The sequence below is a fragment of the Tupaia chinensis genome, unplaced genomic scaffold, assembly GCF_000334495.1.
Source record: "Tupaia chinensis unplaced genomic scaffold, TupChi_1.0 Scaffold000450_1, whole genome shotgun sequence".
In the NCBI taxonomy this organism is placed as follows: Eukaryota; Metazoa; Chordata; class Mammalia; order Scandentia; family Tupaiidae; genus Tupaia; species Tupaia belangeri.
Window position 1 is genome coordinate 886,847 of NW_006159956.1, and position 14,505 is coordinate 901,351.

General features: G+C 53.2%; 1 protein-coding gene across 1 annotated transcript in view; it reads right to left on the bottom strand.

Moving 5' to 3' along the window:
- NPTXR (neuronal pentraxin receptor) overlaps positions 1 to 13,758 on the bottom strand; it is a 32,476-nt gene extending 18,718 nt beyond the window's left edge. The window contains exons 1-4 of the mRNA XM_006155381.1: positions 13,607 to 13,758; positions 13,231 to 13,370; positions 11,115 to 11,149; positions 10,724 to 10,839 (exon numbers count right to left, since the gene is read on the bottom strand). Coding sequence (XP_006155443.1) covers positions 10,724 to 10,839; positions 11,115 to 11,149; positions 13,231 to 13,370; positions 13,607 to 13,758 — 443 coding nt within the window. The remainder of the gene's footprint in view (positions 1 to 10,723; positions 10,840 to 11,114; positions 11,150 to 13,230; positions 13,371 to 13,606) is intronic.
- Between the last annotated feature and the right edge of the window lie 747 nt (positions 13,759 to 14,505).

Here is a 14,505-nt window from a genome sequence, read left to right on the forward strand (position 1 = left end):
CGCTGCCGCCGCGCACAGGGCCGCCGCCACATGGCCGCGGGCGGGGCTCCCGGGCGACCCCCGCTGCTTCTCCTGTGTACGGGGCCCTAGGCGGTCCGAGAGGTGCCAAAGGCTACCCTGGAGGGAGTTTTCCTCCAGTGGGGTTCTGTGCGGAGCATGCTGCCAGCTGGGGCGCAGTTAAGCCTTACCCTAGATGCGCTCACAATACAAAAGAGGAAACTGAGGCCCCCCCAGGTCAGGTCGCTGCAGGAGGCCACACAGGTAGCCGCTTGGGGCAGCCTTTGGGCTCAGGCAGGTCTGTCTGGAACCAGACGATGGTGCTGGGGTGTGAGGTTAGAGGAAAAGAGGAGACCAGTGTTTGGGGGGCGGGGTTTTACCTACCCTCCGTTTATACTGTGGCCACCTGTCTGTCACCTCGCACCACCCACCCCCTGCAGAAGCCAAGTTCACTCTCCTCCGTCCCCACCAAAAATCCTTCCTGCCATTCCTCGGGCCACGGAATATCAAGGACTCTCCCGCCCCCAAGCCAGCCCACACTAGGATGGCAAGTGTGCCCCGTGCTTGGTGGGTAATGGACCCGCCAGAAGAAACAGAAGGACTGGGAGTGGGCCGTGGTGTGGGGGTGGTGGAGGAGGCTCTTACTTTCTCTTGTCAGAAATATCTATATATATATTTTGTTGAAAATTAACTTTGCAATTAAAAACTTTTTTAAGAAAGAGAAAAGCCCTCACCATCCTTCACCATCCAGCTCCAGCTCTGCACAAGGCTTTCCTGGCCAATGTGGAGTCCCAGGGCCGGAAGGGTGCTCAGAGGGAGTGGATGTTCCCAGACCTGTTTCCCTTCCAAACCCTCAGTCTTGGCTTGAAGTGAAGGCTCACGCCAGGTCTCCAGACCACCACGGCTTCCAGGGACCACGAGTGCTCCGGTGGGGGCTGAACAGAGCATTTCTGAGGAGGCCACAGCTCTGCGGGACTCTGCCACTGGGATCCTGTCTCGTGGTCTCTGGACATGTGCCCGTCGCGGCGATGTCCACTCTGCTCACCCCAGGTCTGGGAGTCGGGGATGTTCTTCCAGGCCTGTGATGTAAACAAGGAGCAAAGTGATCAAAGCAAATGTGAGTTCTGTGCACACTAAACCCTCAGAGCTCTGTGCGGAGATGTGAGTTAGAACTCGCTGGAGCAGTGACCTGAAAACCCAGCCCAGGCAGCTCTGCAGGGAGGAAGCCCTCAGAGCCTGGAGAGGTGGGCGGGGCTCTCTGAAGGCAAAGGAAGGTGGAGGGCTCCTCTAAAGACCTGGAGGTGTGTGAGGCCTTGGGACCCCTGGTACGTCTATGCGTGGTCTGTGCGACAGAAACAGAAGTGTCATAGGCAGTCCAGGGAAGGGCAAGAGAGGTGGACAGTGGGGTCTGCTTCCCAAGCCTCAGGGACACGTGATTTGGGCACCAAGTGGTGCCACATTTACGTGCGCTGTCCTGTGAGAGTTTGGGGACAGTTGCCTACGTGAGTCTAGAGGCTGGAGTTGAATCTCGTTTAAACTGGCCTGAATGCCTTAAGATGAAGAATCGCCTCATGGTCAAGGGCATGGGTTCTGGAGCCAGGAGGCCTGGTTCAAACCCTTCTCTACTTTTCGCAGCTGCGTGATCCTGGGCAAGTTAGTTGCTTGGTTGGGAGACAACCAGTAGGTCTCCGGTGTTTCCATGTATCTGACAAGCTCAAGCAGTGACAGCTTTGGCTCAGGGCTCTTTTTTCCAGGATGTTCATACAGTGAACGGCCTTGGAAAATAGTGTTTCCCTCTGGCCCAGAGGACAGGGTGGTCTGCCAACCAGGATAGCAAAGGTGAGGCCTCTGGGGCAAAGGTTGGGCAAGTTCCCTGCAGCCCATCAACACTGGGGTTTCCTTAGCTGTGACGCAGACCTACTGTGTGTCAGTATCTATCCTGGGTCCCCTGTGTTGCCCCACGGAGAATCAGTACCCGCCGAAGTTCATGTTGCCTGCCGTACTGCGAGTAATAAAGCCTGTTACCTCTGACCTCAGGAGTCTGAAACCTTCTGCCAGCATCCATAAAACCTCAGTAGGCTGACCTGTTAATTCGCAAGTAGGGTCAAATCTCAGGGCTTCCCCAAAATATTTAAAACCACACTGTTTCTGTTGTTATAGTGTCACAAACAAAATTATACAGAGTTATAAGAAATATTGGGACCAGCAGTTAGCGTGATGGCTATGTCGCTGGACTCCCACGTAGTCGACTGTGGTTCAAGTCCCGGACCTGGTGACTTAAACTCACGCCGGGCGCATATGTGTGCGTGCCCAAGATCCCGAGAGGAGAATGGAGGAGAAGGGATTGAGGCATGGCCATCCCCCCTGGGGGGTGATTTCTCGCTGTCTCTCTGTCTCTCTCTGTCTGTCTGGCAAGCGCATGCGCCCTATAGCAAAAACCTCTCAAAAAAAAAATTTAGAACGTTATCTTTAAAATTCGGTATTTTGAAATTCTGAAAGTTGTTTATTAACTTTCAAGAACTATGGAGCATGAGTTAAATTTTTTTGATATGTAAAGTAAATGTTTGTAGAAAAATTAAAAATAAATTAAAATTTCAACACATTTCAGGGCTTTCACAGTTTCTGAAAACTGTGCCTGTTTTGAAAACCCTGCCTGCGTCTCGGTTTTCTGACCTGTGAAATGGGGAGTAAGAGCGGTCCGTGCGTGGCCAGCCTGGCTAGGTGTGGGATCTCACCGTGGATCAAAGCAAATGTGAGTTCTGTGCACACTAAACCCTCAGAGCTCTGTGCGGAGATGTGAGTTAGAACTCGCTGGAGCAGTGACCTGAAAACCCAGCCCAGGCAGCTCTGCAGGGAGGAAGCCCTCAGAGCCTGGAGAGGTGGGCGGGGCTCTCTGAAGGCAAAGGAAGGTGGAGGGCTCCTCTAAAGACCTGGAGGTGTGTGAGGCCTTGGGACCCCTGGTACGTCTATGCGTGGTCTGTGCGACAGAAACAGAAGTGTCATAGGCAGTCCAGGGAAGGGCAAGAGAGGTGGACAGTGGGGTCTGCTTCCCAAGCCTCAGGGACACGTGATTTGGGCACCAAGTGGTGCCACATTTACGTGCGCTGTCCTGTGAGAGTTTGGGGACAGTTGCCTACGTGAGTCTAGAGGCTGGAGTTGAATCTCGTTTAAACTGGCCTGAATGCCTTAAGATGAAGAATCGCCTCATGGTCAAGGGCATGGGTTCTGGAGCCAGGAGGCCTGGTTCAAACCCTTCTCTACTTTTCGCAGCTGCGTGATCCTGGGCAAGTTAGTTGCTTGGTTGGGAGACAACCAGTAGGTCTCCGGTGTTTCCATGTATCTGACAAGCTCAAGCAGTGACAGCTTTGGCTCAGGGCTCTTTTTTCCAGGATGTTCATACAGTGAACGGCCTTGGAAAATAGTGTTTCCCTCTGGCCCAGAGGACAGGGTGGTCTGCCAACCAGGATAGCAAAGGTGAGGCCTCTGGGGCAAAGGTTGGGCAAGTTCCCTGCAGCCCATCAACACTGGGGTTTCCTTAGCTGTGACGCAGACCTACTGTGTGTCAGTATCTATCCTGGGTCCCCTGTGTTGCCCCACGGAGAATCAGTACCCGCCGAAGTTCATGTTGCCTGCCGTACTGCGAGTAATAAAGCCTGTTACCTCTGACCTCAGGAGTCTGAAACCTTCTGCCAGCATCCATAAAACCTCAGTAGGCTGACCTGTTAATTCGCAAGTAGGGTCAAATCTCAGGGCTTCCCCAAAATATTTAAAACCACACTGTTTCTGTTGTTATAGTGTCACAAACAAAATTATACAGAGTTATAAGAAATATTGGGACCAGCAGTTAGCGTGATGGCTATGTCGCTGGACTCCCACGTAGTCGACTGTGGTTCAAGTCCCGGACCTGGTGACTTAAACTCACGCCGGGCGCATATGTGTGCGTGCCCAAGATCCCGAGAGGAGAATGGAGGAGAAGGGATTGAGGCATGGCCATCCCCCCTGGGGGGTGATTTCTCGCTGTCTCTCTGTCTCTCTCTGTCTGTCTGGCAAGCGCATGCGCCCTATAGCAAAAACCTCTCAAAAAAAAAATTTAGAACGTTATCTTTAAAATTCGGTATTTTGAAATTCTGAAAGTTGTTTATTAACTTTCAAGAACTATGGAGCATGAGTTAAATTTTTTTGATATGTAAAGTAAATGTTTGTAGAAAAATTAAAAATAAATTAAAATTTCAACACATTTCAGGGCTTTCACAGTTTCTGAAAACTGTGCCTGTTTTGAAAACCCTGCCTGCGTCTCGGTTTTCTGACCTGTGAAATGGGGAGTAAGAGCGGTCCGTGCGTGGCCAGCCTGGCTAGGTGTGGGATCTCACCGTGGTGGCTCTTGGCTTGCAGAACTGTTGGTTATCTGCACACAGCTGACACTTGCGCCCCGTCTCTGACCCCTCACTGCTTGGAGCAAAGCCAAATGCCCCAAACACAGCAGCCCGTGTCTTCTCTGTCTTATCCACACTGTCCCCTGCCTGGGATGCCGCCCTCTACCTCTTCCTTGAGTCCTCTCTATCCCCCGCATTCAGTCCGAGATGAAGCCCATCCAGGTGGATGGACCCTGTCTGAACCAGCTTCCTCCCAGGTAGCGCTGTTGCCAGAGCCAGTGTGAGCTGGCGAGGACAGAGGTCCCCAAGCCCACCTTTCCGGGGCTCTGGCACAGAATTCCTCAAGGGATGGTCAGAAAAATACTCTCGGGAAAAAGGCCGTCATAGTCCCTGCGTCTCCCCCTGAAGTCTCGTGTCTCCTAGCTTTTGAACCCTTCCCCTTACATTCTCTTCTTAGGGTAAGGGAATCTATCATGAATGTCAAAATACAGTCACTCACTAAAAAAAATGTGCTTTGAGACCTACTGGGTGTCAGGCATAGTGCCAGGCCCTCTAAGGAGAGCTGGGAACGAGACAAGCTCACAGAGTATGAACTCCAAGGGGGAAGCAGCAGTGAACAAGTGAATAATTGAATGAACAGGTTTTTACAATAATGGTGAGGATTACAAAGCAGATTCTGAGAATAATACAAGCTATATGAATAAGCTAAAGGAGGCAGGGACTTGGGAGACGGACATTCTTCACAAGGTTGTCAGAAAAAGCCTGCCTTGGAGCCCTCGAGAAGCCAGTCATGCAGAAATCCGGGGGAATGGAGTGTTCTAGGCAGACGGAACAGCTAATGCAAGGGCCCTGAGGCAGAAGTGAGGTTGGTATGTTTCGGGAACAGAAACGGAGGCCAGTGGGGCTGGGGCAGGATGAACTCCAGGGGAGAGAGAGAGTTGGAGCAGAGGCGGGCTGTGTAGGGATTTATAATCTGGGAAAATGAACACATTTTACTCTAAGCGCGATCGGGACCTTCAGCATGGAAGTGACATCATGTGGTTTGTATTTTTTATTTAATTTTGCTATCGGGTTCATGCATCTGCTGGAGAGAGACAGAGAGAGGGAAAGTGAGAAAGCACCTGCCCCCTCCCCCAGGGGTCCGAGCAGCAATCCTTTCTCTTCCATCCTCCTCTTGAGATTTTGAGCCCACACGCACATGCACCTGGCATGTTTTCCAAACCACAGGTCCGGGACTCAAACTGCACAGTCAGTCACGTGGGATCCAGCCACCTTAGTCACTATGCCACCAGATGGACCCATGGCTTGTATTTTAAAAGCTCGTTGGTCATTGTGTGAAGACTGGTCACGAAGGAGCAGGAGAGGACTAGGGCATCAGCCAGGGACATGGAAGCTCCCAGGTGAGAGGTGTGGGGACTTGGCAGTGGATGATGGGGAGGAGGGGAGGGACCGTGTATTTGTTTAGAGGTAGCCTTTGTCAGCGGGGTCCTCTGGGAAGTGGACATTGAGGTGGGGTTAGACGTGAAAGGTGAAAGGAGAGGAGGCAGAACAGGACAGGGAGTACCCAGACCTCAGTGCAGATCTAAGGAATCAGGGCCAACCCAACAGGCAGCTTTGGGGCCAAGACTGCTCCTGAGGACATGTTCGCAGTGACGAAGGTGCAGAAGTGACATGGTGCCTTTTCCGTGCTAGGGACTGGGGGCTGCCCCAGAAGAATGGCGTTAGCTCAAGGCTATCTGAACTGTTCCACGTGCATCTGGGCAGCAAGCTCGTTCCCAAAGAGAGCTGGGTGGGGCTCCTCCATGGCCACCATGGCCCGCCCCTTGCACCGTTCAGCCCCACTTCTCCATCGGCAGCCAGGGAGCAGCTCCAACGTGCCAGGGGCCTCTCTTTCTGAGGGGACACTCGGAGAGGGATTCAGTGGGATGAGCTTCCTCCCCGTCTTGCACTTGGCCTTGGGGCCACTAGAGGTATTCATGGTCTGCCTCCACCTCTCCCAATCTTACCCTTAGCCATTGCTCTGCTGATCAAAGAGGGAGATTTTTTTGTTTTTTTGGAGAGGTTTTTTTCGCTATAGGGCGTGTGCGCTCGCCAGACAGACAGAGAGAGAGAGAGATAGAAAGTGAGAAATCACCCCCCAGGGGGGATGGCCACACCACAATCCTTTTTCCTCCATTCTCCTCTTGGGATCTTGGGCACGCACGCACACATGCCCGGCGTGAGTTTAAGCCACCGGGTTCGGGACTCGAACCACGGTTGACTACATGGGAGCCCAGCAACATAGCCATTACACTAACTGCTGGTCCCAGGGGGAGAATGTTTTTTCATTTTCCTGAGCTGAGTGAAGCGCACAGTACAACACGTCTGCTCAGTAAACGCTTGTTGACCTGAGATGAATTTTTTGGGGGGGAGGTTTTTGCTATAGGGTGTGTGCATTCGCCAGAAAGACAGAGAGACAGAAAACGAGAAATCACCCCCCCCAGGGGGCATGGCCATGCTGCAATCCCTTCTCCTCTATTCTCCTCTCATGATCTTGGGCATGCATGCACAAGCACCCGGCGTGAGTTTAAGCCACCGGGTCCGGGACTTGAACTGTGGTCGACTACATGGGAGTTCAGTGACATGTCCATTATGCCAACTGCTGGTCCCGAGCTGAGATGAATTTAAAAGGAAGGTGATTGAATTAGATGGGGAAAGCCTTCAGATAGATCAAGTCATTTCTTTTTATTTCATTTTGAGAGATTTTTGTTATAGGGAGTATAGTATAGCCTTCACTGGAGAGACAGAGACAGAGAGATTAAAAGTAAGAAATCACCCCCCTGGATCCCCTAGAGGGATGGCCACACCACAATCCCTTCTCCTCCATTCTCCTCTTGGGATTTTGAGCATACACACACATTCACCCGGTGTGAGTTTCAAACCACCACAATCGGGACTTGAACTGTGGCTGACCACATGGAAGTCCAATGCCTTAACCACTATGCCACCTGCTGGCCCCAGGTCATTTCTAAAACATGGGAGATTTGATACGAATTAGTTCACTGGTGGTTTCTGCCACAGGCACACGGAACACGGGGCTGAGAGGACCAACGTATTCCAGGCAGCCCGGGGTTTTCCCATGCTGGGAGACCTCTCAGGCCTGGTTCTTCCCTACCAGCCCCTCTCCCGAGATCCTTCCCCACTCCCTCGGTGCCCAGTAGAGCAGATGGTGAATGTCTTTCTCTTCCCTCTGCCCCCTGGGCTTCTTTCGTCATAGCTTCTCCCACGAGACCTTATGCCCGTGGACTCTGAGCTCCAGGGGAGGGAGCTGCAAGGCAGCCTCACCTCTGTCTCCAGGCAGCACCTTTGGAAATGCGAACTCCCCTGAAGGAAGACAAACCCCTCCTGTCGTGCTGTGAGCGGAGGGACTTCTCCCAGGAGTGGGGACAGAGAAGGCCACTTGTCTCCATCCTAGTCTGGACTCAGGTCCTGAGCTGCCCCTCTGTAGAATGCTTCTGCCTCACCGATCGCAGTGGGGATAAGGCCAGGGGACATGTATTACGTTACATTTCTTTATTTTTTTATACTTTTTAAAATGTTTTTGCCATAGGGCATGTGAGCTCACAAGGGGTGGGGGAGTGAGAAATCACCCCCCAGGGAGGATGGCCACATCAAAATCCCTTCTCCATTCTCTTCTCGGGATTTTGGGCATGCCTGCTTATGTGCTAGGTATGAGTCTCAAGCAGCCAGGCCCAGGACTTGAACCATTGTCAGCCATGTGCAAGTACAGCACATTACCCACCTTCCTCCATGAACGAGAGAGATGGGGGAGAGAGAGAGACACGAGGCCCAACAGGGTCTCAAGGCCACAATCCAGATCAGAGGCACATGCATGCCAGCCGTACCCGGAGGTCTCTGGACACCAACCTAGAGCCCTCTTGGTGGGTCAGCCTCAGGGCAACACACTTTTCCGCTGCACCACCGCAGCCCGGATCAGGTGCTGTGTGTAGACTCCCCCAGGAACTCGGGGTGGCGCTGTGATGTGCTGCACAGTTCTATTCCTGGAGTGCAGCACAGTGCCTGGCATGTGGTAGGTGCCCGATACATGCCGCCCCTTCCTGGCGTGTCCCTAGCCAGTACGAGGTGCTCAGTCCCACCGCTTTCCCTTTGACCCCAGGTGCCTGCGGGGCCTCCCTGCATAGCTGCTCCACCCCCCATTCTGAGCAGAGCTGAGGCATGTTTCAGACTAAGGCTCACCCCTGCACCCCATCCAGCACCACAGTTGGGGCCTTCCACGGAAGCCAGGCTCACCTGGGGCCCAGCAATGTCTGGAGGTTAGCTAGTAGTAGGTGCTGGGGTAGGAACCCAGATCAGGGAAGAGAGAACTTTCCTCTCCGGGGAAGCCCAGAGATTTCCACCCAGAGCCTCTGCCTCTCTGGAGGCAGCAAAAGGAGCCAACCCAGCTCGCAGGTTTGGGCAGGAAGCAAGGACATCTGTTCCCGCACGAGCTCAGGAGGGGCCAAGAACCAGTAGGAAACGCATGTCCTCCTTGTAGGGGACCTGAGAGTTGGCTGGAAAGCGAGTGCTGGAGTCCAGGCCCGGAAAGGAAAGAACAGGAGTGGCCAGCTAATTCTGCTGCCTCCTCCTCTGTGGCTGGAGGGGTGGGCTGGGGTGCCCTCCCTGGTGCCCTCGCCGGACCCAGCCCCAGTATCCCGCAGCCCCAGGCGCTGCAGCCCTGCTCCTCTGCTTACTCTGCTGGATTCTCACCTGGGGCAACCCTGGAGCAACATACTCCAGCCCTTGACTTCCCAGATAAGAAAACGGCTGCTCTGGTGTGCAGGTTAGGGTAGCTGGATCCTTAACCAGCACGGATGATTGCACAGTTCAAGATCTGAACCCACTGGCTTAAAAAACATGCCTGGGGTATGTGTGTGTGCATGTGTGCATGCATGCCCCAAATCCTGAGAGGAGAATGGAGAAGGATTGAGGTGTGGCCATCCCCCTGGGAGGTGATTTCTCACTTTCCCGCTCTGTCTGTCTGTCTGTCTCTGTCTCTTTCCAGTGAGTACACATGCCTTATAGCAAAATTAAAAAAAAAAAAAAGAACAGAAGTAAATATAAGCTCATAGGGGCCGGACAGTGGCACAGGGATAAGACGTGATGCTCCATGAGGCAAACCCACAGAGGAAGGTTCTCGGTGTGAGTCCAGAGGCCTCCCTGAGTGTGCTGGGCACATGTGCCCGTGACCTAGGACTGACTGAGACTGGGGGAGATTCTAGAGTCAGGGCTGTTGCAAACGCTGTCTCTCTCTCATGCTCACTGTTGCTCTCACTCGTGGAAGAAATAAGCAAATGAACAAAATAAACAAATGAAAAAAATAAAATAAAAGAGGGCTAATTCTGTGGCCTGGTGGTTAGAGTGCTGGATGCCACATGACCAACTTCACAGTTTGAGTTCTGGACCTGGAAGCTTGAAAACCGTGCTGAGTGTGTGTGCATGCCCCAAGTCCTGAGAGGAGGAGGGAGGGGAAGGAACTGCAGCGTGGTCATCCTCCCTTGGGAGTGATTTCTCACTTTCCTGTCTCTCTGTCTCTGTCTGGTGAGTGCATGCACCCTGTGACAAAAAATCTAAAAAATGACTAAACGAAACAAACTCTGGGCATGTGTGCATGTGCTTGAAATCCCAACCGGATGGAGAAATGGAGAAAAGGGGATTTTGGCATGACCACGCCCCATTGAAGGTTCCCTCTCCTCTGTCTGTCTCTGTCAAGTGCACGTGCCTGCAGGCATTATTTTTTCTGTTTTTAAAGAGAAAGATGGGGCCAGCAGGTGGCATGGTGGTTAAGATCTCACATTGGAGACTGCGCAGTTCAAGTCTCAGGAAGCAGGACTTGAAAAACATGCCGTGTGTGTGTGTGTGTGTGTGTGTGTGTATGTGTGTTTATGTGTGTGTGTGCCCAAAATCCTGAGAGGAAAGTAGAGAAGGGATTGCAGCATGGCCATCCCTCCAGGGAGTGATCTCTCATTTTCCCTCTTTCGCTGTCTCTCTCTCTCTGGCAAGTGTACCCTCCCTATGGCAAAAATAAATAAATAAACAAATAAATAAATAAATAAATGAAAAAGAAAGAAAATTGAAACTCTGAGAGCCTCAGTCATCTGTCCAGGGTCCCGGGTCAGCAGGTGAGTAGCTGGCACTGGGACTCAGAAGTTGCTGGACGCCACAGCTCACATTCTCATTGTCCGTCACAGAGTCCACTAGATCCCGCCTGGGAAGGCAGCAACCTGGCAGCCCTGGGATGCTTCCCTCCTCCTTCCCCTTCCCCCTGTCCTCAAGAGCCGTCTGTGCCCACCAGCCATGGCAGCCCCTCCCCTTACCTTGCACGGATCTGTCTCACATCCTCCCTCCAGTCTGTGGGCTTCTTGAGGTCTGGCGCCTTGTCTTCTTCATGTGGGTCACCAGCACCCAGCATGCGTCTTTTCGCATCATGGAACTACAGGCAGACAGCCATGCCTCCTGCCCCACCAGAAGAGGCGGTTTCCTGACAGTCCTCGGATTCTCCACACTGTACTTGGAGGCAGGAAGCCGAATATTAGGGCTCTGGGAAACTTCCTTTTCAGTCTGTAAAATGGGTATGTGCAGACCTGTCCTGCCTTCCGCAAGGTGGAGGGTGGAGGGAGGACCTGGGCCCTTATCTGGTGACCACGTGTGTGCATCCAGCAGGGCACCATGGGCACGTGCCCGTGACTCCGGGTCCAGTCAGAGTACCTGCGGGGGCCTAGAAGTGGGGGCGGGGTCTCCGACTGGAAGAAGGACAGCATAGGAGGCCACTGGTGGTGGGAAGCCCTGCTGGCTGGGCTCCTGCTGCTGTGCACCCCACCCTGGGGTGGGGCTGGGCTTGGGTCTTTCTCCTCTCTGAAGCTTACCTGCCACCAGCATTAGCCGCAGTCACTAGCAGGTTAGACACGCACCGTGTATTTTCCACGTGCAGGAGCTGTGGACTGGGGAAGGAAAGGGACTTTTGCAAAATTACCCAGCAAGGAGGCATGTGATAGAGGTGAATTCTTGCCACCCCGAGACAGCCGCTCACTCTGTTCCAAGCACTTACATATTGGCTTCAGCCTCCCGACCCCCCCCCCCACTACGCCCCCCCCCCCAATTGTCCCTCTGCTACAGACAGTGGTGCTGAAGCACAGAGAGGTCAAGCAACTTGCTTTAGGTCACTCAGCAGCTAAGTTGGGGAGCTGGATTCAAATCCAGACATTGAAGACTATGACCACTAGGATCTGTCTCTCGACAGAAGTGCAGTTCAGGGAAGGCTGATCTGGCAGGCCCGAGTCCAGCACCAGGGTAGGATTCAAGGGTAGGACAAGAACATCAGAAGGGAGTCGGGGAGGCTCCTTAGGAGGCTGGAACTGCCGTGGACACGCAGCGTGAACAGGTTTGGAGACTGCAGGCAGGACTTCACTCCTGGAGCTGCTCTTTCACCAGCCCTGCGGGGCTGACCTTGCCCACTTGGGGAGAACTCTCAGACACATCTTGCAGCTTTTTCAGGCACTTGGGTTTCCCCTGATTTTTTTTTTTTTTTAAGAGATTTTTGCTATAGGGCATGTGTGCTCATGGAAAAGACAGAATCAGAGAGAAAGTGAGAAATCACTCCCCAGGGGGACTGGCCATGCCACAATCCCTTCTCCTCCATTCTCCTCTCGGGTGCACACTGGAGGGGGAGGGCAGGGCAGGAGAGGAAGGGGTGGGTCTGTGATGTTTCCAGTGGGGATCATTTAGTCCCCCACGCTGGAGGCTGCTGGTAAGGAAAGAGCCACAGACAAAGTGCAGGGCCAGTCCCATCAGGAGGGGTGAGCCAGGCAGCCTGTGGGGGGCTCTCCCCAGCTGGGAGATTGGTTCAGAATGTGACACTTGAAGTGTCACACTGAGGTGGTGAGGGCGGTTGAAAGCGTGGACTGTGGCGTCAGGCCTCTGGCTTTCAGTCCCACTGCACGAGTCACGGACGGTGCCACTTGGAGCAAGTGACTCAGCCTCCAGGTTCCTGGCTGTACCATGGGAGGGGTCACACAGAGTGAGGCTCAGAGTCTGGCTCAGAGCACTGGGCGAGGCTGCCTGCAGTCCTGAGAGGAGCCGTATCACTAGCCTTCATTCCTTTTGTCAGAGAAGTATTTACATTTTGAATTATTATTATTATTATTTTAATTTGACCAGAGAGAAACACAGAGAAAGAGAGAGAAAGTGAGAAGGCAAGCCTTCAGATCCAGGACTTGAACTGCAGTTGGCCATGTGGGAGCCCAGCACCTCAACCACCACGCCACCTGCCAGCCCCACAGCCTTCCCCATTTTACAGCTGGGTAAACTAAGGCACAGAACAGATAAGCAATGTGCCCCGGGGTCCCACACAGCCAGGCAGCCGTCCCCCGGTTACCGCTCTCCGCCACCCCGCTGTGCTAGGTCCGACTGCATGAGATCAAGCCCTGGCTCTTCCACTTTGGGATTTCTGAGCTCCTTACCTCCCCTTTGTGAGCCTTGGTTCCCTCATCTGTAGATTGTGGGAGTAGTGCTTTCTGGGGGTGGGGGTTTCTGAGTCAACCCTCTGTGTATGGTAGCCATCCTTAGAGTAACTCTGAGTTGGAAAGGATAGAGGAAGCCCCTTCCCCATTTTAAAGAAGAGGATACAGAGCCCCAGAGAGGGCTTGACTGGTCTGAGATCCCACAGCTGGCAGAGCTGGGACTCGAACCACTGTTTTTGACCATTCTCAAGCTGTCACGTGGGAGGAGGGCATCAAGAATGGGCGAGCAGGCAGCTGGGACACCTGACTAGAAGTCAGTGGAGCCGTCAAGTCTGGGCACACAGATCTGGAGAGTTTCTTCTTACCTGTCGCCTCCTTCAAGCAGGGGGTCCTGGCCTCCTTTACAGCTGAGGAGCATGAAGCCTGCAGAGGGGTGACCACGTGGCCCAAGACCAGGCCACCTGTGTTCTGGACAAGGACCTCCTTATGATGCAGGGGCGATGAGCTCGCAGAGGGAGCCAGCGACAAGAGCAGCCACCAGCGTCTGCTAGGATGTGACTGCAAGGAAAGCGAGCCCAGGGAGCCAGCCGGGATTGCCGAGGGAGCCAGTGAGGAGACGACCACGTTAATGAGCTCCTGTGGGGACAGAGTCCATACCTACCTTTTCTAAAGTGCACCTAATTTCCTTGCTAGCAGCTGGGCGTATCTGAGCCCTCACAGAGAACGCCTAGGGGGTCTCACACTCCCTGCCCCAGGACGAGCACGTTGCCTGTGCTGGATTTCAGGCGAAGAGACATAAAGAGCAGAAGCTCGGCAGGGGGCTTGTCTGTCTTGCCCAGGACCAGGACCCCTGCCCCCCAGCTTTGTTCAGTCGGCCCGACCTGGCTCTGCATGGATGCCTCCCAGGTCTTGCTCATAAAGCTGGTGGCTGGTAGCCGTCGTTTAAATGAAGGCTCCAGTCCGTGTCAGGCTCTGAGAGCACTCATCCTTTGAAAAGGACAGAAAAGACTTGAGAACCAAGTTGCTCTAATGAAGGCCACATCCCAGCTAGAGGGGATCAGAGGGGGCCTGTTCCCATCCAGCCTCAGCTCAGATCGGCTCTGCGCCTCCTGTGCGCCCCCTGCCTGCCTGCCGTCTATCAGGCGTTCTTCACATCTGCCCTGAATCGCATTGTCCTAAAGAGGGTTCAGAAGCTTGAAGCGGGAGCGACAGGCAGGGAACAAGAGATCTGAGTCACTGCCCACCTAGATGAGGTTCTGGTTTTCAGTTATCTTCTTGCTGTTGATTTTGTTTGTGTTTTTATTTTTTTATTAGAAAAATACACTATACATAAAATTTACCATCTTAACTAATTTTTTATTGCTGCAGAATGTGAGTACTCACCAGAGAGAGAGAGAGACAGAGATAGAGAGAGGGAGAGGGAGACAGCAACCCCCAATGGGGTTTGGTCATGCTACAATCCCTTCTCCTCTAAGATCTCCAAATCTGGGGTGTGGAATATGCACACAAGCACCTGGTATGTCTTCTCAAGCCACCGGGATGGGATTTGAACCATGGTTAGTCATGTGGGATCAAGATCCTTTAACTGCTGTGCGATGGGGCTGGCCCAACCTTAACTTTTTTTTTTTTTTTTAAGGTTT